General features: G+C 39.2%; 1 protein-coding gene across 5 annotated transcripts in view; it reads right to left on the bottom strand.

The window, feature by feature from the left end:
* SPIRE1 (spire type actin nucleation factor 1) overlaps window positions 1-27992 on the bottom strand; it is a 212091-nt gene that overhangs the window by 43428 nt on the left and 140671 nt on the right. For all 5 annotated transcript variants that reach the window (XM_036874926.1, XM_036874930.1, XM_036874928.1 and 2 more), the window contains exons 5-6: window positions 4480-4557; window positions 669-833 (exon numbers count right to left, since the gene is read on the bottom strand). In XM_036874926.1, coding sequence (XP_036730821.1) covers window positions 669-833; window positions 4480-4557 — 243 coding nt within the window. The remainder of the gene's footprint in view (window positions 1-668; window positions 834-4479; window positions 4558-27992) is intronic.

The following is a 27992-nucleotide window of genomic DNA, read 5'->3' as shown; positions in this document are numbered from 1 at the left end:
TTACATACTACTCACAACCTCCAAACTGTATAAACATGCACATAACAGGAGTCCCAGAGGGACTGGAAAGACAAGAAAGGACAAAGAAAATGTGAAGAACTAATGGCTAAAAACTTCCAAAATCTGATAACAATACAAATCTACTCATCCAAGAAGCTCTATAAACTCTAAGCAATAAACTCCAAGAGAGCCACAACAGAACACATAATAGTCAAGTTGTTGAAAGAAAAATATTGAAAGCAGCAAGAAGTGACTATCACATACAAGGGATCCTCAATCAGATGAACAGGTGATTTCTCACTAGAAACCATAAAGGCCAAAAGGCAGTGAGATAAGTTTAAAGACAGAAAAAAACACTGTCAACCAATAATTCTATACCCAGAAAAACTCTGCTTCAAAAATGAAGAAGAAATTAAGACATTCCCAGGCAAACAAACACTAAGGGGGTTCATCACTAGTAACCCTGCCCTAAAGGGAGTTGTTCAGGCTTAAAGAAAAGGACAGTAGACAGAAATTTGAAGCCATGGGTTGTGGAATTACACATTTGTAACTTTTCTGTGAGCTTACTATATTTTCCAACTTTTCTATATTGAGAAGAACATTTTCAACAAATAAGATTACCGAAAAACAACCACTTGAGTCCATTAACAGTTTTCTTTGTTACTTACCATCACTTTTCGCAGAGTGTATCTTTTGGATCGAATGTCATCCATTAGCATCTCATAAGGGGTGAGCTGATATTCAATGGGCAGAGGGTTGTACTGCCGCTCTTGGACCTTCTTGAGTTTTACTCCATTCCGCAAATCCCTCATCACCTGCACCCAGAATCGAGCCTGAAAGAGCCAAGGGTGGAGAGACATCCATGAATAAATTTACTAGTTTCTTCTAAAGACCTATAGTCGTAAAGAAAATATTAAGAGCTTGGATTACAAAACACCAAGCAAACCAAAGAAAAACATTTTAAAAATTAGATTTTAGGGTACTAAAAAGCAGGTAGGATGCCAGCAGAGAATCCACCAGCTCTAACTGCGGGGACACCTGGATAAAACCCTAACTCACCCCCTGTGCTACCTGCATCCATGGCCTCAGTTCCTCAGGCCCTCATGTTCCACCTATCAGGTGGCTTTGCTCACTGAAGAGGTGAGTGTTTCTCACACTAGACTTTGGGTTTGGCTCTATTACTTGCTTGGCACTGGAATTTTAGTGGATGCGACATGACCAAAGGCTTCAACAACAAACGCACAATGGCTTGTCACTCTGCTCCTGTCACTGCCATGACAACATCACGCTTGGGTTGGCACGAGGCACACTGGCAGGATTATCCAGGAGAAGGACGATGCACAGAGTAGAGCCACCACTCTGATCTGCAGACTCATGAGCTGAGTAAATGCTACCACTTAATGCCGTGGTACTTTGTAGTGTTCAGTTACGCAGCATTACTGTTACCACAGCTAACTGATACAGCCATCTACTGCTATTTGACATCCAGCAAGTTGCTTCCCCTTTCTGAACCCTGGCTTCCTCATCAATAAAAGAAAATGGCACTTTATAACTTGTTGAGATGATCAGAGCTGATGTATAGTGTTCTGCACATAGAAAATGCTCAAAAATGACAATTTTTATGTTATTATTATCTCTGCACAAATTAATTTAATATCAATGTTCTTATCTACGAATAATAGCAAGTTGCTCTGCCTGCCCTTCAAGAAAATGAAATATATGTGAAATATTTATTATAATTTAAAATATATTAAATGAGTTAATATTATTATACTTTAACCCTTTTATTTTCATGCCTATAAGCTATCATATTCTCGGCTTCAGTAAAGAAAAAATCAATATGATATTTAACTGAAATATTATAGATTGTTAAACATTAATAAGTGGCTCAATAGCTACATAATATATTTATTAAAAATCAAGTGACATATTTCATAAGAATTGCCTACATAACTGATTGAACTTCTCAAAAATGTCCTCAAAAAACGATTTGTGATTTTTAAAAAATGTATACCATTTCTTATTCCCAAAAGGATTTGAGGTACTTAATATTGTGGTATAGCCATCAGAACATCTTCTAAAATATTAACATTTAAGACAAGTTCTTAGATTCTGCCATTAAAAATATCCTAATATAAATCCCTAAAATATTTAGATCTCTCCTTTGGGAATGCTCGTCTCAACTTCTCTTGCTCATTCCTTGAAGATCCAATTCAAATACCATCTCATTTTTAAAATACTGTCTCTTCTCTTCACCTCCTCAGGCTTTAAGAAAACCTGACATATGAAACTTTGAATTCTCAAAACAGATAAATTAGTGATGATTACTCACATTAGAATCTTTTGCTATAATTTATAGAAAGATTCAAACAGACTCTTATACAGCCAGTTCATTATATGTTATTGTTGGCAAAAATTTTACAAATGACTTTCCAGAAACTAAGTCACAGTTATATAAAATAATGGACAACTGTCACTGTACGTATTCCCAGAGATTTTATCATTTACCCCTTATTACACTTGAAAGATTCTGAGATGTATAGATTCTGCCATTAAACGTATTCTAATTCTCCTTCATACTATTCCTCATACCTTCCTCATTTCATTCTAATCTTTCTAGGTAGTTCATTTTCATGATCTTATGAAAAAGAAGCTGGTGATCTAGGCAAATGTAACTCCCTTTGGAGATAGTACGTCTCTTGTCAGTGATCATACTGTTTTAGATGAGGTTGCCTTAAGACAGTTAATTAAATTTTTGGTTCAAGTTTATACTAGCTATTGGCTAACTTCTGAGCACCTGGAGTTATTTATCTGGCTTCAATGTCTTGGAAAACAAGTTAAAAAATTTATTAACCAGGCTACCCTGGTGGCGCAGTGGTTAAGAATCCGCCTGCCAATGCAGGGGACACGGGTTTGAGCCCTGGTCCAGAAAGATCCCACATGCCGCGGAGCAACGAAGCCCATGTGCCACAACTACTGAGCCTGCGCTCTAGAGCCCGTGAACCACAACTACTGAAGCCCGCGTGCCTAGAGCCCTTGCTCCGCAACAAGAGAAGCCACTGCAATGAGAGGCCCATGCACTGCAATGAAGAGTAGGCCCCGCTCGAAGCAACTAGAGAAAGCCCGCGTGCAGCAACGAAGACCCAACGCAGCCAAAAATAAATTAAAAAAAAAAATTTATTAACCAAGATGACATACACCTAGAGCAACACTATGCAAAGGAAACTGATAATCAATATTATTCTAAAGTGACAATACTAGCTTATAAGACAATGTAGGCTACTTGTTTTTTAACCTTACTCTTAAATATTCCTGATTAATATCATTCCAAATATCTCAGGAAAGATATCGTCCATAAATTAAGAATATTGCTAACAGGAAATACCCAAATGACCATCAACAGAAGAATGGATAAACAAATTGTGGTACTTACATACAATGGAATACTACTCAGCAATAAAAAGTATAAACTATGATACAGGCAACGACATGGATGAAATCTCCGAAGAATTATGCTGAATAAAAGAAGCCAAAAAAACCCCAGTATATACTATGTGATTATATTTACATAAAAGTGTAGAAAATGCAAGCTAATCTACAGTGACAGAAAGCAGATCACTGGTTGCCTGGAAACTAGGGAGGAGGGAGGCAGGAAGTAGGGTTACAAAGCAATACGAGGAGACGTGGGGTGATGGACAGGCTCACTGTTTTCTTATGGTGATGGTTTGTTTCACAGGTGTGAATGTGTATGCATATATGTCAAACTTATCAAACTGTACTTTTTAAACATGTGCAGCTTGTTGTATGTAGATTACACCTTAATAAAGCTGTTAGAAAAGAATATGACAATTGAAATCTAACATGGTCAAAGGCTACTCGTTCATACCTCCAAATCTGTATCTTTTCCCATTCCGTCATTTAATGTCATTATTTATCCAGTATCCTTAACATGAAAAGTCAGAATCCTAAAATGTGCCTTCCTACATGGATCTAGTACCATGTTGGAAAAACAGTAGATAGTCAGTGAGTCACATGAATACACTGCAATCATCTGTTCTAGAAATCTATCTTCTGTTTCACCAGGGCAGAACGTTGTAACGTATCACTCATTCTGCATCCCCAGGGCCCTAATCCAGTAACTATTCATTGGATAAATGAATGTACTATACTATAGTTTCACTATATCCTGAAACAGAGCTTAAACTTTGACTTTCACATAAGAGGATGCTAAGGTATTAATATAATTAGAAAGATCAATATTTTAAAACACTGAAATTCTCAGAGACATTGTGGTGGTTCTAATAAAATTAGATAGTTTTTAAAAAATGGAATAGCTATTTCCTCAAATGTAAGGTTAGGTTTTCAAATTGGTATAATATCATTTCATACTATAGTCCTTAAGATAGACCAGCATTTTAAAAAACATGATACGACTTCTTCAACACTAAACAGAACAGAGAGAATACCCAGCTAGCTCACCCAGTCAGCGTTTTTCAGCTCCTCCAGGTCTGTGTTAGATTCGTTACTCTTCTCCATTTCTTGAATCTTCTTCAGATTCTACCAATTAAAATTCAAATAAAACATTTAAGCACAAAATTTCATTAAGCTACCTTCTCAAATTAAAATTTCAAACGGATACCTTCAGATAAATATATACAGAAGTGTTACTGAAGCAGATAGCACAGAATCTACTCCTCTGTAAATTTCAGCCAATTTCAGTAAATTAAAATAAATGCAGTCCTGCAGAGGGATGGACTGAGATTGTTCATTCTAATTTCCTTTGAGGCCTTGTGGTTAAACCTCAGTCACAATATTAATTCACATCTTCTAAACTGTACTGACATTTCCTTCTCCATCAACCCCCACATTCAATCCATCATTATTCTCACAGATGTAACTTTCTCTCTTTATTACTTAAGTTCTCTTCCTTTTATCTCCACTGTAAATCCCTTAATCCAAACACCATCTTATTTGGCCTGGACCTCTGAAGCAGCCTTGCCCTGGACGCTAAGTGCTAAGCCTTCAGGCAACCATCAATTTAACCCCAACTACAACCCATGTTACAGGAGAAACTGAGGCTCACGAAAGCTAACTAATATGTCTGGGGTACCCCAAGGTGAGTGACAGAGCAGGAGTGAAGCACATGGAAGTGCCCCAGGGCCTCAGACAAGGTCAGTGATGGAGCAGGACTGAAGCAGACATGAGGTAAGACGTATGGAAGGGACAGCACACGATGAGCAGAGTGTTGGGAATGTAGCATCCAGACGCTTAAATAACCCTGAGAAAACGGACGGGTAACATTCTACTTTAACTTGGCCAAAATGAGTATTTATGAATTGGTATTACACAAGGAAAAGAACAGGATTTATGATTTGTACCTGGGCTTTGCACATAACGGGTACTTAATATGTGGTGTGACATTATGTCAAAATCTGAGTAATAATCATTATTAACTAAATCAGGACTCTCAGTTTTCTGACTTTAAAGATATATCAGAGGTACTTGTATTACATTATTTCTGATATTCAAAATTCCTCACTTTTTGCTAGGGATTATTAGTTAGCTTAAAAAAAAAAATCTCTGATGACTTAAGCCATAATACCACAATAAGAATTGAGCGGGGAAGAGACTGAAAAGGAGAAGCACACGTGTTATTTTGTTCCTCTAATGACTGCAACCCAGGCTCCATTCCCAAAAGAATTAAAGTACATACTACTTGGGATTTCCCTGGCGGTCCAATGGTTAAGACTCCACGCTTCCTCTACAGGGGGCGCGGGTTGGATCCCTGGTTGGGGAACTTAAGATCCCGCATGCCGTGCGGCGCGACTAAACTAAGATAAAAAATAAATAACATAACGTAAAATATAAAAAAAATAAAGTACACACTACTCTATTGACTAGAAGATTCTTCCAGGTTTTTTAACAATTAAAATGGTGAAAGAAAAGAGACTTAGGAGGTGAACTGCCTCTGGGCACCCTGCGACTCTATCAGGCTATGTCATCTATTTATCAGCAGCAGCACTCAAACAATGACAGCTGAACCTAAGTCCCCATCTCCCTCTCCCTAGAAAGATTTACCCCAGATGCCCACTTAGCTAATTCCCATATATCCTTCTCATTCTTGCTCAAAGGTTACCTTCTCAATGGGGCCCACCTTGACCACCCTATATAAATTCCAAGCCCCACACCCTGCCATGAGCAACCCCTAGTCTACATCTTTCTCCAAAGTCCATCCTGCCTCTAACAGTCCATATGATTTACTTAATATGTTCACTGTCTGCCTCTCCCTGACAGATCCCAAGCTTCCATGGGGAAGTAGTTTTGGTCTATTTTGTTCACTGTTGGGCTCCTCAAATCTCTAGAACAGTGCCTTGCACTTAGTAGGTGCTTAGTAAATATTTGTTGAATATGTGAATTAAGATACTTTCAACCAAGAATGTTCAATCACTTAAATCTCTTCAATAACTCTTATCACGTCAACTTTAATAAGCAGAAGCTCAATCAAAAGGAAAATTATTCAGAGGAAAATCTGTATTTTCTTCCCTAAACTCAGAATCCCCCGGAAGGATGGGACGGAGAAATCTTATCTGTCATATTTCTCCCATCACCTAAAAAGGCTGATCCCACAGCAACCACTTTATTGTTTATCCAATGATCTATAAACCAAAAGATAATGAAAAGAGCTGAAAACACAGTGGAGAAACTCATCTTTACAAGCCTATGTTGTTTTTAAAAATTCTGATGGTCTCTAGGTCCTTTTAGGATCCAAACAAGAGAAGGCAAGACAAATGTACAGATACAGCAGAAGATGGGAGGTCTTTGGCAAGATGAAATCTTTATCTTTTTTCCTTGAGTCCTACTGCTACTACCAAAAAGGTGATTACAGTAGGTCTCTGAATTGTTCTTTCTGCTTCAGCTTCTTCCTCATTTGGTTTATCTTCTCAATCCCCCATGACGGGTTCTCAGTGTCTCTGTTGTGCCCCTCAAACTGGGGTGCCTATAAGTACTTCTGGGGAACTCTTTTAGTTAGAGCCTGTCCTGGGGATGTTGAGAGAGAGAGAAAGCCAGTTTGAGATACTGGATCCAGCTGTGCCTAAAGCTAGCTGTGCCCTTAGATTCCCAATTAAGGGAGTCAATAAATTCCTTCCCCTTCCATTCATGCTAATTTGAGTGGATTTCTGTCACTTGCAATGGAAAGAATTATGATTTAACATGTCCCCTTAGTCCAGAAATATGAGTTCACGCTTCTATGTCTTAGGGGTGTTCTGGTGGAAGAGTACGAGAAGCATATGACCCTTTTCCCATGCAACCTTAACTGTTACTGTTCTCGGACACATCCCTGATGAAATGTAGCCAGGATGGTCTCACTGTTAAGACTTAAGACATCTCTGTCTTTACTTGTGCTGTGACAAAATCCCTAACTCCCTGCAGCTAAGAAAAACTATCGCTGTCTATAATACTGAAGATAATTTAAATGAATGGCCTGAGAATTTCATGTTTCTTTATTTTTCTGAACAGCAAGTAGCACTAATTGTAGCTCAGATACTTCCTAGCTGTGTGACTCTGGATAGTTATACAACTGCTCTAGTCTTCAGGTTGATTTTCTCACCTGTAAAATGCAGCTGCTAATAAATACCTTTTCGATTTTGTTAACATTACATAAAATAATACAAAAGAAATACAGCATGTGGCCTGGCTCATATTAAGCAGATTAGTAGATATTAGTTATTTAGCATTTATTTAGTAGATATTAGTTACTATAAGCCAATGAACATCTATGAAGATTTGATTGTGAACACTTCCACCCTATCACAAAAACATTTTATTCTTTTTTTTTTAAACATTTTATCTTTTAACAAATGAGACCTCTCTTTAGCCTCTTCGTAAAGTAAAAAATCCTGACTCAGCAATAAATCAGTATAAAATAGCTGAGAATCTGTAAATACTATAATTTAACAAGCTTAAACAAATATGCAACGAAGAATCTCAGGTTTTCTCATTAGCAGCAACACAAATGAGTTATTTGAAAGTAAATTACAGATTTTTATAGTTTTAGAGACAAGCTTCTGTCAGTTATATTCTAGCTTCTGAATAAGTTTTTTTTTTTTTTGCTTGTACAAATGTAAGAACAGATGCCAACCTGTGCTTGGAATAGGGTGAGAAAGTCCTGAGAGCATCCACATGGCAATAACTCTCCTCATTTCTGACACAACCATTCTCAAGCTAGCAATTAGAACTGCTCTTTGCCAACATCTTTAGTTCCCAGCGTCTTAAAAAATAAAAAAATAAAATCTACTCCGTGAATCACAAGTATATCAAATACTCAGAGTAATGTTAATGTATTTGCATAGATTCAACATCACCTCACATATAAATGTGAGGTGATGTTGAATCTTTTTAGATTCAACCACCACCCTTACTGACAATGTATTTATGTATTAACATAATATTTTAATAACAGCATTTTAATGATCACCCTTTTCCTCCATATTGTTAACCATTTAGAACTATTTGTTATTTAATGGTATTCCCCTGTGCAATGGGTACGTTTTCAGCTAGAAACTTTTAAATGTGTAAAAATGAATGTTTCAATAATTCCTTGAAAAAAACCTTTTTTTGAACTCAGTTAAAATATGCTAATATTCTTTTAAACAAATTACTTACATAGAGATCATTAAATACATCTCACAAGTGACAAAGTCACTAATATAAATATTGCCTATAATAAATAGAACATGTATATTAGCCTCACAGACTAAGAGCCATGATGTCCTTCTTAATTCAGATACTTTTACCACAGAAAAGAAAAAGGACTTCCAAATTAATATTTTGGAAATTAGAGCACAAAAAAGCCTCCAATTACAGCAATTCTTGTGATAAATGGAAGTCTCCCATGCACATAAAGAGCTAATGGATAATTACTAAAGAATATGATTTATATTTTCATCAACCTTTATGGCACTGTCTTAAAGATGTAACATGCTCCTTCTCCCAGAGGGGTGGAAGAGGGAGAAGACATGAGAGAAAGTCAGAGCATTTTACTTAATGAAAAATGTAAAATGTTAAGATACTAAACTATAAGTTGATATTCTGTAAAGCTCAATTTGAATTTATACAGTTCACTGCAGAAATTAGAAAAAGTATAGATGAAGTCGTCAAAATGAAGGAAATGCATTTCTAGGTTCCAGGAAAGGAACACTGTTCCTCCATTCTCCCAATATTTTTGTAGATAGACAGACATACACACACACACACACACACACACTCATTGGCTTGAGTGTTTAATGCCTGTCTCTGCCCCAAGTAGCTGGACTCACAGTATCTCCCTAAAGACATCTATCTGCCCTTTCTGTTTTTATACTCATTAACTGTTCACACCTACAGAAATGCAGTGATGATCATTATAAAACAATCATTAAAATATCAGAGACAATATTTACAAATTATATCACAAAAAGCTATTTTCTTAATAAATAAATACAAATCAATAAGAAAGACCAATACTCCATTAGAAAAATGGGCAAAGAATATGAATACACAATTGAAAAATACAAATAGCTCTTAAGCATATGAAAAGGTACCTGATCTCATTCATTGTAAGGAAAATGTAAACTAAAACTATGAGATATAAATTTTCACTTATCACTTAGAAAAACACATTGTGAAGATGTAGAAAAATAGATACTCTTACACATTTCCAAGGAGAGTATCAATTAGTAAACCTCAATGGAGGACAATCTCATAAATTTTATGAAAATTATAAATGCACAATTTCTTTGACCCAGCAATCCTACTTTTTAGGAGTTTGTCTTACATATACAATCACACCCATGAAAAACAGGTTAAAAACTATCCATTGCAGCATTGTTTATAAAGAGCAAAAGATTGGAAGAGACTTATTAGTTGTCAATAGAGGACAGATTAAATCAATTACAGTCTATCCACACAACAGAACATCACGGAGACACTAGAAATGTAAACACTATGCGCTGATATAAAATGATCTACAAGATTTATTATTAAATGAAAAAAGGAAGGTTCAGAACAGCATAAAAAAGGAAGAAAAAATATTGATATTTTTCTGTTAGTTATACATAAATCATCTGTGTAAGGACAAAGAAGAAATTAACAGTATTTGTCTCCTGTGGGAGAGACTGTGCAGCTAGGAGACAGAGGGAGAAGAGTGCAGCTTCCTGCACTACTTCTGGACTCCTGGAGCTTGAACCATGTGAATTTTTTTATTTGTTAAAGTTAATTAAGTTCAAAAAGTTACAGGACCTGAAAGGTCTATAACTGAGTTCTGACATGATCTTCTACATAAAAGATTCTTCTGAAGCATTTTAACAGGGCGAGTAGTGACAAACGCAAAGAAACCTAAGGGCAGAGAGGGTAATTTCACTACTGCTGATGAGATGAGTGTTCTGCACATTTACTAACATTCACAAAATAAATCAAATAGAAAAAAGACAGACTTTGACAAGGACTCTAAAAAAGTTACAAACAATAGATGATTTAATTAAAATGAACAAAATGGCAACCTTAAACAGACATCTGGTTGTAGATTCTTTCTTTCAAAAATATGTTCACCCCTTGGAGGACTGGAAATCCGTTTTGGCTCTAGGCAGAAATTTCCAGTTAACTTAAATGTCATCGCAGTTTTATTACTGGAGGTGTAGGGAGCAGACATGGGAGGGAGAGGCCAGGAGTATGAGAAAGCTAATTAAAATATACTTCAACATGTGAATGAGATAGAGGTCTTGTGGCTTTATCTTTGTGAGTGCATTAAAGCAGAAAAGAGTCTCAAGTCATGTCACAGCAGACGTCTTAGGAGTCAGTGTAAATGGCAATGGCACTATGATGTAGGTGGACTTGGTTATGGCTGTGAGATACTGGGTGGGAAATAGTTACATTTGATTCTTTTCAACCAATTACAGGTTATAAAATGTGGTCATCTGATTTTAAACAACAGACAAAAGACAATTTCATAACAGCCTAATCAATTCCAAAAACACTGTTTTCCCCCCCTAGCAACAGAAGATACTTTATATATACATATATAGTATTCCATTTTAAGTAAAATATTTTAGTACTATCTTGTTTAAGATTAACTGAGCTCAAAGATTTCATCACAAAATTATGATTCTTTCATAGGACTAGTTGAAATAATATACGTAAATCACTTAATAAACTATTAGAGCAATCATTCTGATTATATAGTGTAAAATTACTCATATAATCTTTCGAAAATTCATAATGAACCATGCTGCTTTCCCACTCACCTTCTTAGCCCATAATTTCAATATATGGTCAAATACTAGCAGCTAAAGATAGACTGGCTCTAATCTGGGCACCTAGAAATCATCCTCCCATTACAGGGTTTTATTAAATTTAGGGTAAGATTTAACCAATCAGAAGAATTTGACTGGTGAGGTTTAAAATAAAGTCACATGTAAGTGAGAATCACTCAAACACTTAGAAAATGGAGACACTGGCGTAATGCTCCTTCTAACAGCTGTATCTCTGAGTACCGGAAGAGGAAATAGGTGCCTCCACGGTGCCTCCATTCACACGCCACAGCCCGCATCCCACTTCTGGACTGGCTGCTCCTGGGCTGTGGCTCTTACTGGAGCATCTTGTTCACCACTGTGACCCCAGTGAAATGGAAATAGTAAGAGCACTGAACACACGGCTGTTGGGAGAACTGCAGAGTTAATGCACACCACAGCCTTAGAGCCGTGTCTGCACAGGATAAGCGTGGGAGAAATACTAGCTGTTATTCACTGTAGTAGCACCTGCCGTATAGGAGACACGACACAACTGTTGCATGAATGAATAAATTTTGCCAATTGATCCTAATTCCTTTGGGACCTAGTGCTTCTTCACTCGCCAGGATTTGCAATAGACAAATATGGCTGCTGCATTCTCAGAGGTCCCCCAAAGTCCCCCAGTCTCTGCCCACCCCCTCACTCAGGTTTATGGACGACTCCTGTACATCCTCATCTCCTACTGCAAGATCCATTTTTGGTGTTTTCACTATTTCTAAAACCTTAGAAAGGAGTGCTAATCCCAATTCTTTCTATCACTATGGGCAGCTAATTGATTATAGTTTGTTAAACTGTGCTTCAGCTTTCCTCTCTATAAAATGAGGTGGGACGCAAACGGTAGTACTTCCTACTTATCAGGACTATCACGAGGTTTAAAGTACTCACAAAGGCAATGAATAAGAGATAGTCAGGTATTATAAATGTTTATGTGAAACTGACATAAATTGTTTGAGCCCAGAGCTGCAGCTGTGGGCTTTGGATCTTTTTTCCCAAAGTACATACATTTCCTTAGAGTGGAAATCTTTGAAAAAATTATAAAATTCCAGTAGCACTCCATCTCACCCCCTACTCCTCAGGTTCCCACTTTGGATAGCAGCTTGAATACACGGGGATGACTATAAAGGACTTAAGGCTGATTCTATTTTGTTCTATTTCTTCTTGAATGTTAATGTGTTAAACACTTAGGAAAATTCAACTATAGAACAAAATGTGACATTTACTAGGTTGAAAAAATCTCATTAATGAAGGGCCCTAGTGTTACCCTAAGCTGAGGAAGCAGCAAGGGGAACATACCTAAAAAGACGACAGGAGATGCTGTCCTCGGTCCCTAATTCTCTGACAGGGTTGGGAATATAAACATGGTCCTTGTCCCTAAGATGTTCAGTCTAATGAGGAGACGAACGTAAATGGTAATTCCAATACAGTGTGATAAGTGACAGAAGCCAGAGCAGAGTGCTCTACGAATGAACACAGAGAATAAAGAAATTAACTTCGATCAGCAGAAGCATTTCAGAACAGTGGACATCTGAGTTAGGTCTTAAGAATAAGTAGGCATTTTCTATGTGAGAGAAGAGAGGAAAAGGACATTTCCAGCAGGTGCAGAGGCCCTCGGCAATCAGGGGCTGGAGGAAGGGTAGCAAAGCGTGAACGCGTGGTAGGCAACAGGGAATGAAGAGCCCAGAGAGATCAGATTGGGGTCCGGCTGTAAACGGTCCCTATGCTGTGCTAAGGGGTCTAAACTTTCCACCTACAAGCATCAAGGAGTCAACACATCTTTACACAGGGACGGAAAGCTGGAGGATAAACGGAACGCTGGAGGATAGACTGTACACGGGGACGGAACGCTGGAGGATACAGTCTATCCTCCATTAGGAGGCTTTGCCACAGCTCAGGCAAGAGACGCAGACCACTGCACGAGCAAGGCACAGGTAAGAACATGAAGGAGGCTCTGCATCTGGAGACAAGTCAGGAGTGTCAGGGGACCATGATTCGAGAGAAGTGGCAGAAATCAGATGTCCAACACCTGAACCACAGTTCTCTAAGTCATTCAACGTTGATCCAAGATTTATACAGGCCCTATTACACTGCGGTTGCAGCAGTGAATTGGAGAGAAAAGGTCTCTGCCCTCAGTGAGAATGTATCCTAGTGTCAGATATCAATGAGGGGGAAAAGAGACCAGCAAAACAACTCTAGACTGTGATGGCTGCTAGAAAGGAAATACACAGAGTAATGTGACTTTAAAGAAACAGGCCGAGTGCGCTCACTACATAAGAGCATTTAGGAGACGCCTCAGACGTCCTTTCAGCTGAGGACTGAAGGATACAAATGAAGAACCATAATTGAGAGGGTGAATGAACACAGCATTTATAACAGGAGTTTAAGATGTCAACAAGCAACTAAATAATCAAGCACCACAGGTGCAGTCACACTTGAGAAGAGATAAAGATCATTATGATCGGATAATCGGGAATGACAATCTACACCGTGATAGCCTGCCTCTGAAGAAATCCAAGATGGCTTAACGATATTAGATATCTTATCCCTCAAAGATCAAAATGTTTGGGGGTATTCTACCTTCATTCTGGGGTTGTTTACATGTATGGCACAAGAAACTGCAAGGGGAGAGAAAATTTTCATCACTTTAAGTATATAATCTTCTAACAGAAATTACGTGCTTTAAAAACCTTTTACGTGCCTTCTAATTAAGAGTTCTTATTGCAACGATACGAATATATGTTTCATAATGCTCAATTATTTTTACTGTTCATTCACTTATGACTAATATTATTATATTAGGAATTTCTTCTTTCCAGGAATTTGTTTACCAATAGATTTTAAAATACAGAAGTTTGGGACTTCCCTGGTGGTCCAGTGACTGAGACTCCGTGCTCCCAATGCAGGGGGCCCAGGTTCGATCCCTGGTCAGGGAACTAGATCCCACATGCTGCAAGTAAAGATCCTGCATGCTGCAACTAAGACCTGGCACAACCAAATAAATAAATAAATAAATAATTTTAAAAATAAATAAATAAAATACAGAAGTTTTAGTCCCCATTGACATCAGTACAGTAGCAATGTCAGTACTGAGTTTACAGCTCAATACTGACAACACTGAGCTTTCCTATAAAATCTACAACACTGAACTGCTTTCCTATGAAATCCATCTTGAATTTAAAATATAATATAAAACCAGATAAAATATGATATAAAATAGTATACATTAACTTCCTAGCAAATTTTACTGGGAATGCATTTAAAATGTTTATCTGTATATATTTTGCCTACACAAAACAAGACTGGTACAAAAATGAGGAAAATCTTGAATGAACAGAACAAAGATTTAGTCACATGAATTGTACTTTCCGCAGAGCATTTTATGACTAGAAGGAATCTGAGCATGTCTATTTTTGCCCCACTTCCCTTTTTAAAGTGAAGTAAACAGAAATCTAGCAAAGGCTATTTGACTTAAGCAGTCGCATGACTAATGAGTGGAAGAATATGATTCACTAACACAGAAGGGGCTTTAAAAAATGACTGGTGTTGATATAAATATTTTAAATATAATAAAAATGAAAAATGAGTTATTTGTTTGAAAACAAGATTTTTTTTCAAAAGGTTCTTTTTAAACAGTGTACTTCCCTGATACATCAAGTTTTTTCTACAATGATAAATAGAGTTACACCTCTACTGTGAAACAAAGGATTTCCTGGAGAAGGGGGGGTGGGGCACACTACACACTAAATGTGGAGGCAATAATGTTAGAGCAGGCTGGGAACATACTGGAATCAGTCAACCGACTTTCTAGTCTGGAAATAATTTTATCTGTCTTTGACATTTCCATTTCCATATTACTTCATACCTAAACCTAACATGATAAGTCCCGCCTCCCATCCCATTCCCATCTGTGTGCATGTGTTAGACAGACACACATACACACACACTCTCTCGCACACATGTTCCCTCATGAGCCCCCTTCTCCCCCAACTCCAAATTTTATTCTCTCTGGCTCACACCCCCTTCTTCCCAACCCTGATCAAAAGCCTGTATCAAAGCGTACACCTGCACTTTCCTCCAGGGACTCTTGTCAGCCATGTTCCAGGACAGTCTGTTGCAGGTGACTGTTCTTACAGGAAAACAGCAATAACCGCAGAGAGCACCTTCGCCAGGCTGGAGAGCGGGATGAGGATGGAAACACGGGCATCAGAAGTGCTGAGAACTTCCTTCTATGGGAACCTCTAAGCTAAGCCTCAGTTTACTAATCTGCAAAGTGAGAGTCACAGGACTGGTCATGAAGACTAAATGAAGCAAACAACAGCAGCCACTTTGTGGCTGTAGGGCTTAAAGTATGAGGAACTGATAAATAATTTCATGTAATAATAACAAAACCAGGGACTGATGATCAAAAACTACTTAGACAGCAATGAATTAAAGCACGCTGCCATTAATATAATTTCCTTTTTTCCAACAAAGTAATTTACACTTGAAATTGCCAAGCTCAATCCTCCCCTCCCCACTGCACATGCTCACCAGCTCTAGCCAGTCGAGTTGGGCTGGGGGTGGGGTCACTGGCACGAGGGCACGGGCCGTCTCTTCTTTCACGCGACCCTATGCACTAAATGGACGGCTCAGACAGTCCCTTCATCTACACTTACGTACGAGGATATCAAATTGCTTATAAGACACGGGAACATGTACTCACTTTCAAGGATATCAAATTGCCTTTGAGACACAATAACAGCAGCCTATTCAAATCTTCTCTATCATTTGGAGAACCACCTTAAAGGGTCTCATTCATTGTTTAAGAAGGAAATCATCACATCATGAAAAGAGATCATAATGAAAATGAATTTGCTTTCTAAATAAATAGATGAACTACAAGGCCTTGTGCTTTGTAAAGTAGCTAGGTCTGGTAAATGTAATGACCACTTTATAGAACAATTGTAACACTTGGAAATAGGTTATGGGTTTTATATTTTAATAAACTGCCAATTGAGCATATAAGAAGTTTAATATAATTAAAGTACTTTTGGTCTATCAAATCAATACATTATCAACTGAGCTCAAACGTTTTGAAACTAATATTTTACCCTAATTTTATACACGCACACACAAGCACAGGCACACACACAGATATATGGTTGTCTGAAACATCACTGATAATCAGATAATCAATCAACCTGTTGAATTAGAGGTTATTACTTTGAAAATTCCAGTTGACATAGTAACTCACAGGTATAGAAGAAAGATCGTCTGATTCTTTTTTTAAAAGAAATCCCATGGGTTTTTAAAAAATAAATAAATAAATAAATAAATTTATTTATTTATTTATTGGCTGCATTGGGTCTTCGTTGCTGCGTGCAGGCTTTCTCTAGTTGTGGCGAGTGGGGGCTACTCTTCATTGTGGCACGGGCTTCTCTTGTGGAGCATGGGCTTTAGGCATGTGGGCTTCAGTAGTCACGGTGTGTGGGCTCAGTAGCTGCAGCACACGGGCTCTAGAGTGCAGCCTCAGTTGTTGTGGCACACAGGCTCAGTAGTTGTGGCTCGTGGGCTCTAGAGTGCAGGCTCAGTAGTTGTGGCACACAGGCTTAGTTGTTCCATGGCATGTGGGATCTTCCCGGACCAGGGATTGAACCCATGTTCCCTGCACTGGCAGGCCGATTCTTATCCACTGTGCCACCAGGGAAGTCCCTTGTCTGATTCTTAAATTGTGTATTTTGAGATCTTCAGAAAAAATACCAAATTAGCCCAGAGTTTTTTATTATTAGTGTCAATTTAGCACTCTTGAGACTAGGTTAAAGGTTAAAATGACTAACATACATATATGAACTAATATGTATGAAAATTTTCTTTAATTTCAAGAAAAATGCATACATTGAAGAGGAAAGGGAAATCCATTTGGACCCTATAAGACTTTATTCCTAAAACCTCAGTATTGACAGGCAATTTATGTAGTATAAAATCTGTAATTAAATGGTACAGAATGTTCATGCCAGGACTTCCACATATTTTATAGCTTACCTTCTCAAGACTCACTATTAAGTAAGTTCTTATGTGTAAATTTAAAGAATGGAAAGGGCACTCAAAGGCCTCATCTACAGCCCACAAAACTTCCTGTATTTACTAGAAATATCTTGGTCAAAATGTTTCTAATAGTCAAAAATGCTTTCAAAACTGGCTTCTTTCAACCAGAACATTTCTGAAGCTCTGAAAAAACAGACATAATGCATAAATCATTTCAGTTCAACAGACATTTCTAGAGTGTTTCCTACATGCACACACTGCAGTAAGAGTCACCAACAGGAAGATGATTCAAAACACAGTCATTCATCTCAAGCACTATCTGGCCCAGTTGTGGAGAAACAGTTCAAAGGCAAGCAAATAACTCCCAGGGAGTATAAGACGTGCAGGACTGAGGGGTATAAGACACAGAGGGAGTGAAGGGTGGAGGGAGGTACCACGTGAGCAGGCTTTAGGTGGGTAAACAGGAGCTCACCAAGAAGGCAAGGCGGGGAGAGAATGCCAGGCAGAAAGAACAGAAATCTGCTAGGGCCACAGACATACAACAAGCATGATATATTCGGAAACTGTAAGTAATTCTGACTGGATAGTGTAAAATGCAAAGAAGGGAGAGTTGAAAAGGAGAATAAAAACACAACTAGGTGAAACGCCATGAAGGCCTCGTGTGCAACACAATGGAGTTTGGTTTCACTCTCTAGGCCATGCGGAGCCATGTTAACCAGAAAGCAAAGTGCCTGTGTCGAGCTGCCAGGTGTCCAGTGATCAGGAAAGAGGAGCAAAACTGAAAGTAACAACCACGCCCTTATTCCCATACTGCAGCAGCGCAAACAAGAGGCCAACAAAGGTTTTGCTCTCCTTGTTCCATTTTCCCCTCAGAATGGCGCTGGGTGAGGTCAGGTGACAGGCGGTGGAGGTGGGTGATCTTCTCACTGTGGAAGACAACTGGACAGCAGGGCCCTGCATGTGTGGACCCGGGGCTGGTGGAGGGAAAGAGTGGAGGCAAGGGCCTTAGCCAAGGTCCTTTGAGTGCAGGCGCCAGGGGAGGAATGCAGGTGTGTGTGCCCCTGTGGCCTGTGGGCGTGGCACACCAAGCTCGCCATCCCCTCCAGAAAACCAGAGTACAGCGCTCAAGTCCCGTGTGGAGAGGGCAGCCCACCCCCGGGAGGGCTGCCTGGGAAAGCAGGCCTCGGGTCAGGCCTGGAAGACCACGCGGAGGTTTGGGAGTGGAGCCAGACTCCTCAGGTCAGATCTGTGACCTACAGGAATCATTCCCGACAAAGTGGAAGGTGAACTGGACGGAGAGAATTTAGAGAGATGAGACCAGCAGGAGGCTACTGTAATAACCCAGGTTGGACACGTGGGCCTGAACTCTTGGTGAACTGACTAAACCTAAGCCACATAGGACAAGAAGTGAATCCAGGAAGGACTGATAAACTGTCAGAAAATAGCAGGGAGGGGAGGTCAAGGGACAAGACCGGTTCAGGTGGCAGTGAGGGGAAGAGCTCAATAGGCAGGGGTTACAGTCAGGGGGTGAGGAACGAAAGCCCACGATTTCCAAGGTGGAATGATCGCAGGTTATCACGAGGACAAAGGTGTGTTCAGGTAAGCAGAGTGCTGAAGTAGAGGAGGTGTCAAGGAGACAAAGCTAAAGTTTCTTTTATCAATCAAATCAGTCAAGATGATGGCAGATGACAGTGACAATGGGTTCAAGAATAACAGAAGCGGATGGCATGAGGTTTTGGTACAAGTATGAAGAGTCATTGTTTAGAAGCAGCAGAGAGAGAGAATATCACCAACCGACCCCAGTCCAAAGATCTGAAGCTGTGGAGGACAGAGCAGCCTCCCACAAGAGGGAGGCAAGAGAAAGCACTGCCCTTGGGGGAGCGGGAGTCCTGAGAAGAGCCTGAGGGTACTGAGAAGTTCTTTTTAAAAATGGAGCAGAGTTTCCAAAAAGAAGAATGGAGATTCAAGTTTGTGCTTAGATCACGTCAACAAAGCTTTTGCTTCATTTTTTTAAAATTTATGTATGTATGTATGTATGTATGTATATATGTATGTATGTATGTATGTATGGCTGTGTTGGGTCTTTGCCTCTGTGCGAGGGCCCTCTCCAGTTGCGGCAAGCGGGGGCCACTCTTCATTGCAGTGCGCGGGCCTCTCACTATCGTGGCCTCTCCTGTTGCGGAGCACAGGCTCCAGACGCACAGGCTCAGCAATTGTGGCTCACGGGCCTAGTCGCTCTGCGGCATTTGGGATCTTCCCAGACCAGGGCTCGAACCCGTGTTCCCTGCATTGGCAGGCAGATTCTCAACCACTACGCCACCAGGGAAGCCCCTGCTTCACTTTAATGAATCATAAATTATATATTAAGAAAAAAAGGCCCTGAACCAAGATGGTGGAGTATAAGGACGTGCTCTCACTCCCTCTTGTGAGAACACCAGAATCACAACTAGCTGCTGGACAATCATCGACAGGAAGACACTGGAACTCACCAAAAAAGATGCCCCACATCCAAAGACAAAGGAGAAGCCACAATGAGACGGTAGGAGGGGCGCAATCACAGTAAAATCAAATCCCGTAACTGCTGGGTGGGTGACTCACAGACTGGAGAGCACTTATACCACAGAAGTCCACCCACTGGAGTGAAGGTTCTGAGCCCCACGTCAGGCTTCCCAACCTGGGGGTCTGGCAACAGGAGGAGGAATTCCTAGAGAATCACACTTTGAAGGCTAGTGCGATCTGATTGCAGGACTTCGACAGGACTGGGGTAAACAGAGCCTCCACTCTTGGAGGGCACACACAAAGTAGTGTGCGCATCGGGACCCAGGGAAAGGAACAGTGACCCCAGGGGAGACTGAACCAGACTTTCCTGCTAGTGTTGGAGGGTCTCCTGCAGAGGCAGGGGGTGGCTGTGGCTCACCGTGGGGACAAGGACACTGGCAGCAGAAGTTCTGGGAAGTACTCCTTGGCGTGAGCCCTCCCAGAGTGTGCCATTAGCCCCACCAAAGAGCCCAGGTAGGCTCCAGTGTTGGGTTGCCTCAGGCCAACAACCAACAGGGAGGGAACCCAGCCCCACCCATTAGCAGTCAAGTGGATTAAAGTTTTACTGAGCTCTGCCCCCCAGAGCAACACCCAGCTCTACCCACCACCAGTCCCTCCCATCAGGAAACTTGCACAAGCCTCTCAGATACCCTCATCCACCAGAGGGCAGACAGCAGAAGCAAGAAGAACTACAATCCTGCAGCCTGCGGAACAAAACCCACATTCACAGAAAGATAGACAAGATGAAAAGGCAGAGGGCTATGTACCAGATGAAGGAACAAGATAAAACCCCAGAAAAACAACTAAATGAAGTGGAGATAGGCAACCTTCCAGAAAAAGAATTCAGAATAATGATAGTGAAGATGATCCAGGACCTCGGAAAAACAATGGAGGCAAAGATCGAGAAGATGCAAGAAATGTTTAACAAAGACATAGAAGAATTAAAGAACAAACAAACAGAGAAGAACAATACAATAACTGAAATGAAAACTACACTAGAAGGAATCAATAGCAGAATAACTGAGGCAGAAGAACGGATAAGTGACCTGGAAGACAGAATGGTGGAATTCACTGCTGCAGAACAGAATAAAGAAAAAAGAATGAAAAGAAAAGAAGACAGCCTAAGAGACCTCTGGGACAACATTAAATGCAACAACATTCGCAATATAGGGGTCCCAGAAGGAGAAGAGAGAGAAAGGACTCAAGAAAATATTTGAAGAGATTATAGTCGAAAACTTCCCTAATATGGGTAAGTAAATAGCCACCCAAGTCCAGGAAGCACAGAGAGTCCCATACAGGATAAACTCAAGGAGAAACACACCAAGACACACAGTAATCAGATTGGCAAAAATTAAAGACAAAGAAAAATAATTGAAAGCAGTAAGGGAAAAACGACAAATAACATACAAGGGAACTCCCATAAGGTTAACAGCTGATTTCTCAGCAGAAACTCTACAAGCCAGAAGGGAGTGGCATGATATACTTAAAGGGACGAAAGGGAAGAACTTACAACCAAGATCATTCTACCCAGCAAGGATCTCATCCAGATTCGATGGAGAAATCAAAAGCTTTACAGACAAGCAAAAGCTAAGAGACTTCAGCACCACCAAACCAGCTCTACAACAAATGCTAAAGGAACTTCTCTAAGTGGGAAACACAAGAGGAGAAAAGGACCTACAAAAACAAACCCAAAACAATTAAGAAAATGGTCACAGGAACATACATATCGATAATTACCTTAAACATGAATGGATTAAATGCTCCAACCAAAAGACACAGGTTTGCTGAATGGATACAAAAACAAGACCCATATATATGCTGTCTACAAGAGACCCACTTCAGACCTAGGGACACATAAAGACTGAAAGTGAGGGGATGGAAAAAGATATCCCATGCAAACGGAAATCAAAAGAAAGCTGGAGTAGCTATACTCATATCAGATAAAATAGACTTTAAAATAAAGAATGTTACAAGAGACAAGGAAGGACACTACATAATGATCAAAGGATCAATCCAAGAAGAAGATATAACAATTATAAATATATATGCACCCAACACAGGAGCACCTCAATACATAAGGCAACTGCTAACAGCTGTAAAAGAGGAAATCGACAGTAACACAATAATAGTGGGAGACTTTATCACCTCACTTACACCAATGGACAGATCATCCAAAATGAAAATAAATAAGGAAACAGAAGCTTTAAATGACACAATAGACCAGATAGATTTAATTGATATTTATAGGACATTCCATCCAAAAACAGCAGATTACACTTTCTTCTCAAGTGCGCATGGAACATTCTCCAGGATAGATCACATCTTGGGTCACAAATCAAGCCTCGGTAAATTTAAGAAAACTGAAATCATATCAAGCATCTTTTCTGACCACAACACTATGAGATTAGAAATGAATTACAGGGAAAAAAAACGTAAAAAACACAAACACATGGAGGCTAAACAATACGTTACTAAATAACCAAGAGATCACTGAAGAAATCAAAGAGGAAATCAGAAAATACCTAGAGACAAATGACAATGAAAACACAATGATCCAAAACCTATGGGATGCAGCAAAAGCAGTTCTAAGAGGGAAGTTTATAGCTATACAAGCCTACCTCAAGAAACAAGAAAAATCTCAAATAAACAATCTAACTTTGCACCTAAAGGAACTAGAGAAAGAAGAACAAACAAAACCCAAAGTTAGCAGAAGGAAAGAAATCATAAGGATCAGAGCAGAAATAAATGAAATAGAAACAACGAAAACAACAGCAAAGATCAATAAAACTAAAAGCTGGTTCTTGAGAAGATAAACAAAATTGATAAACCATTAGTGACACTCATCAAGAAAAAGAGGGAGAGGATTCAAATCAATAAAATTAGAAATGAAAAAGAAGTTACAACAGACACTGCAGAAATACAAAGCATCCTAAGAGACTGCTACAGCAGCTCTATGCCAATAAAACGGACAACCTGGAAGAAATGGACAAATTCTTAGAAAGGTATAACCTTCCAAGACTGAACCAGGAAGAAATAGAAAATATGAACAGACCAATCACAAGTAATGAAATTGAAACTGTGATTAAAAATCTTCCAATAAACAAAAGTCCAGGACCAGATGGCTTCACAGGTGAATTCTGTCAAACATTTAGAGAAGAGCTAACACCCATCCTGCTCAAACTGTTCCAAAAAATTGCAGAGGAAGGAACACTCTCACACTCATTCTATGAGGCCACCATCACCCTGATACCAAAACCAGACAAAGATATCACAAAAAAAGAAAATTACAGACCAATATCACTGATGAACATAGACACAAAAATGTTCAACAAAATACTAGCAAACTGAATCCAACAACACATTAAAAGGATCATACACCATGATCAAGTGGGATTTATCCCAGGGATGCAAGGATTCTTCAATATATGAAAATCAATCAATGTGATACACCATATTAACAAATTGATGAATAAAAACCATATGATCATCTCAGTAGATGCAGAAAAAGCTTCTGACAAAATTCAACACCCATTTATGGTAAAAACTCTCCAGAAAGTGGGCACAGAGGGAACCTACCTCAACATAATAAAGGCCATATACGACAAACCCACAGCAAACATCATTCTCAACGGTGACAAATTGAAAGCATTTCCTCTAAGATCAGGAAGAAGACAAGGATGTCCAGTCTCACCACTATTATTCAACACAGTTTTGGAAGTCCTAGCCACGGCAATCAGAGAAGAAAAAGAAATAAAAGGAATACAAATTGGAAAAGAAGTAAAACTGTCACTGTTTGCAGTTGACATGATACCATACACAGAGACTCCTAAAGATGCCACCAGAAAACTACTAGAGCTAATCAATGAATTTGGTAAAGTTGCAGGATACAAAATTAATGCACAGAACTCTCTTGCATTCCTATACACTAATGATGAAAAATCTGAAAGAGAAATTAAGGAAACACTCCCATTTACCACTGCAACAAAAAGAATAAAATACCTAGGAATAAACCCACCTAGGGAAACAAAAGACCTGTATGAAGAAAACTATAAGACACTGATGAGAAAAATTGAAGATGATACAAACAGATGGAGAGATATACCATGTTCTTGGATTGGAAGAATCAATATTGTGAAAATGACTATACTACCCAAAGCAATCTACAGATTCAATGCAATCCCTATCAAATTACCAATGGCACTTTTTATGGAACTAGAACAAAAAATCTTAAATTTTGTGTGGAGACACAAAAGACCCCGAATAGCCAAAGCAGTCTTGAGGGAAGAAAATGGAGCTGGAGGAATCAGACTCCCTGAGTTCGGACTATACTACAAAGCTACAGTAATCAAGACAATATGGTACTGGCACAAAAACAGAAACATAGATCAATGGAACAAGATAGAAAGCCCAGAGATAAATCCACGCACCTATGGTCAAGTAATCCATGACAAAGGAGGCAAGGATATACAATGGAGAAAAGACAGTCTCTTCAATACGTGGTGCTGGGAAAACTGGACAGCTACATGTAAAAGAATGAAATTAGAACACTCCCTAACACCATACACAAAAATAAACTCAAAATGGATTCGAGACCTAAATGTAAGACCAGACACTATAAAACTCTTAGAGGAAAACATAGGAAGAACACTCTTTGACATAAATCACAGCAACATCTTTTTTGATCCACCTCCTAGGGTAAAATAGAATAAAAACAAAAATAAACAATGGGACCTAATGAAACTTAAAAGCTTTTGCACAGCAAGGAAACCATAAACAAGATGAAAAGACAACCCTTATAATGGGAGAAAATATTGCAAACGAATCAACGGAAGAAAGGATTAATCTCCAAAATACATAAACAGCTCATGCAGCTCAATATTAAAAAAATAACAACCCAATCAGAAATGGGCAGAAGACCTAAATAGACATTTCTCCAAGAAGACATACAGATGCCAAGAAGCACGTGAAAAAGATGCTCAACATCACTAATTATTAGAGAAATGCAAATCAAAACTACAATGAGGTATCACCTCACACCAGTTAGAATGGGCATCATCAGAAAATCTACAAACAACAAATGCTGGAGAGGGTGTGGAGAAAAGGGAACCTCTTGCACTGTTGGTGGGAATGTAAATTGATACAGCCACTATGGAGAACAGTCTGGAGGTTCCTTAAGAAACTAAAAATAGAATTACCATATCATCCAGCAATCCGACTACGGGGCATATACCCAGAGAAAACCATAATTCAAAAAGACACATGCACCCCAATGATCATTGCAGCACTATTTACAATAGCCACATCATGGAAGCAACCTAAATGCCCATTGGCAGACGAACGGATAAAGAAGATGTGGTACATATATACAATGGAATATTAGTCAGACATAAAAAGGAACGAAATTCGGTCATTTGTTGAGACGTGGATGGATCTTGAGACTGTCATACAGAGTGAAGTAAGTCAGAAAGAGAAAAACAAATATCATATATTAATGCATGTATGTGGAACCTAGAAAAATGGTACAGATGAACTGGTTTGCAGGGCAGAAGTTGAGACACAGATGTAGAGAACAAACGTATTGACACCAAGGGGGGAAAGCCGCGGTGGGGTGGGGATGGTGGTGTGATGAATTGGGCAATTGGGATTGACATGTATACACTGATGTGTATAAAACTGATGACTAATAAGAACCTGCTGTATAAAAAAAGAAAAAAAAAAGAATGGAAAAGGTTGAGAAGAGATCAGCAAAGTAATGAACAAGAGTAGGAGATGAGTAAACAGGACACAACTCATGTCTGTAAAGACCCAGATGTGGGGTGGTGCCAGAGGGTGACAGGGTGAGATATGGCCGAAACCCTGACCTCAAGGTCCCCAGCCTTGACCAGGGCCTCGCTGGTCTCTGTGGGCATCACAAAAGCCACCAATGGTTCCAAACACTCGTGTTCTTTTACTCCATTTGTGAGCATTTTCTTTAAATAGACTTTTATTTAAATAAATAATCCCGTTCTAAGAGTTTGTCTGGCAAAGGAAAGTTTTCATCAAGAGCAAATAAAAAAAAAAATTGAAGCTCATTGGAACAGAAAATTTATTAATTCTGTTCTTTAAGCTCAGAAATGATTCCTAAGACTGTCTGTGTTGGAAGGGCTTTAAGAGCTCATTTGCTTCACTCTAACCCCACAGGACTCTACTTATGCCCTAAAAATAACACTAGCCTCTCTGGAGAAGACAATCTCAATTCCAACAAGCTAGAGAAGACAATTACCAAAAAAAAAAGTAATCTTTTTAGTAAATCTACTCTTTACTAAACCTTAATTGAGGATGTGCTTTTGGATGTTTACTCGGAAGCTTTTAACTGGACCCTTTGTCCTCTGGTTCTGTCCAGGAGGAAAAGCTAGCTTATGACGTATTTATAATTATTTTTCAAATAACAATTAGTTCACCCTTTCTACCCTGTTAAGGACTTTCTTCTTGGGTCCAATTCTATAAATTCCTAGAAAAATAGACATAACTTTTCATTAGCCTATCAAAAAAGACAGAAAGAGAAAAACAAATACAGTATGCTCACACATATATAAGGAATCTAAGGAAAAAAAAAAAAAAGGTCATGAAGAACCTAGTGGCAAGACGGGAATAAAGACACAGACCTACTAGAGAATGGACTTGAGGATATGGGGAGGGGGAAGGGTAAGATGTGACAAAGTGAGAGAGTGGCATGGACATATATACACTACCAAACGTAAAACAGATAGCTAGTGGGAAGCAACCGCATAGCACAGGGAGATCAGCTCTGTGCTTTGTGACCACCTAGAGGTGTGGGGTGGGGAGGGCAGGAGGGAGGGAGATACAAGAGGGAAGAGATATGGGAACATATGTATATGTAAAACTGATTCACTTTGTTATAAAGCAGAAACTAACACACCATTGTAAAGCAATTATACTCCAATAAAGATGTTAAAAAAAAAAAAAAAAGACAGACTATAAGCAGTATCCTGGTTAGAACTAAAGAGGAATGCTTGGAGCTCTTATTCATACATATAAAATGGATTTATTTAAGGTGATTTATTAAGGGTGATCTGAATAAACTTACATATTACCAGAACTAATTAGTCATACTTTATTTAATATAGGTTAGAATTTTCCTTCCTCCCTTACACATCCCATATGTGTCTCTCCCCAAACTCTGTGCCATCGTGGGTTTTAAACTAGTGTTTCAGATAAACTCCATACTTCAGTCACAAAAGAAATGATACCCACCACTGATCATGTACTGAGCTCTTACTATGTGCCAGGTGCTTTACATAGATCTCAAGAATCTTCACAACTGTCTGTGGGATGTAAAATACGGCAATTCACCTTGTAAATAAATTAGAATGATTCTCTTTGGACTCTACACGTAATTTTTTTTCAACTAAAATGTTTTTATTACACAAAATTTTATAAAAATTGAAAAATACAGAAGTTATATTAAAGTAAAAAGGGAAAGCTCCCTCTACCCCCCACCCTGCCTCTGTAGTCTCTCTATTCCATAGTACAGAGTTTGGAAGGTTTATTTTTATGTATTAAGTAGGTCAGCTGTGTTTCCCATTCTTGGATAAGTGGCCTTCTATAGGAGACATTCTATGGGGCCCAGCAGCACACTCCCCTCTGGGCACCAGGGCTATATGCGACAGAAGTGACCCTCTGTGGTCTGCATGGGCCTTCAGTTGCGGCGGGGCTGACTGCTGTGGGTGCGCTGGTGAGTGGGGCAGGACCCCAGCCTGGTTGGCCGCCAGCCCCTGCCTCATGCAGTGACTACTGGCCCACTGTGGGTGGGTACACATAGTATTTTTAACTCATAGACACTGATAGATAATAAATAAAATAGCTAAAATGAGATTCTGGATTATCTGAAAGTTAATTCACATCTCCCGCATTAAATATTTAATCACATCCACTATAAAAGTTAAATTATCAGATGTGTAGCTTCCTCTCTGCGTCCTTATCCCTTCCTGAAAGACACACTAACATGTTTTACAATGGACAAAAGAAGAGTGGCAGAAAGAGGGTGAAAAGCAAGTTATATGGGAAACTGACTAAACCAGTTCAGTAACATTTATTTTCCATTTGTAA

Source organism: Balaenoptera musculus, chromosome 14 (genome assembly GCF_009873245.2).
Source record: "Balaenoptera musculus isolate JJ_BM4_2016_0621 chromosome 14, mBalMus1.pri.v3, whole genome shotgun sequence".
In the NCBI taxonomy this organism is placed as follows: Eukaryota; Metazoa; Chordata; class Mammalia; order Artiodactyla; family Balaenopteridae; genus Balaenoptera; species Balaenoptera musculus.
This window is presented reverse-complemented; position numbering and strand designations above follow the sequence as displayed.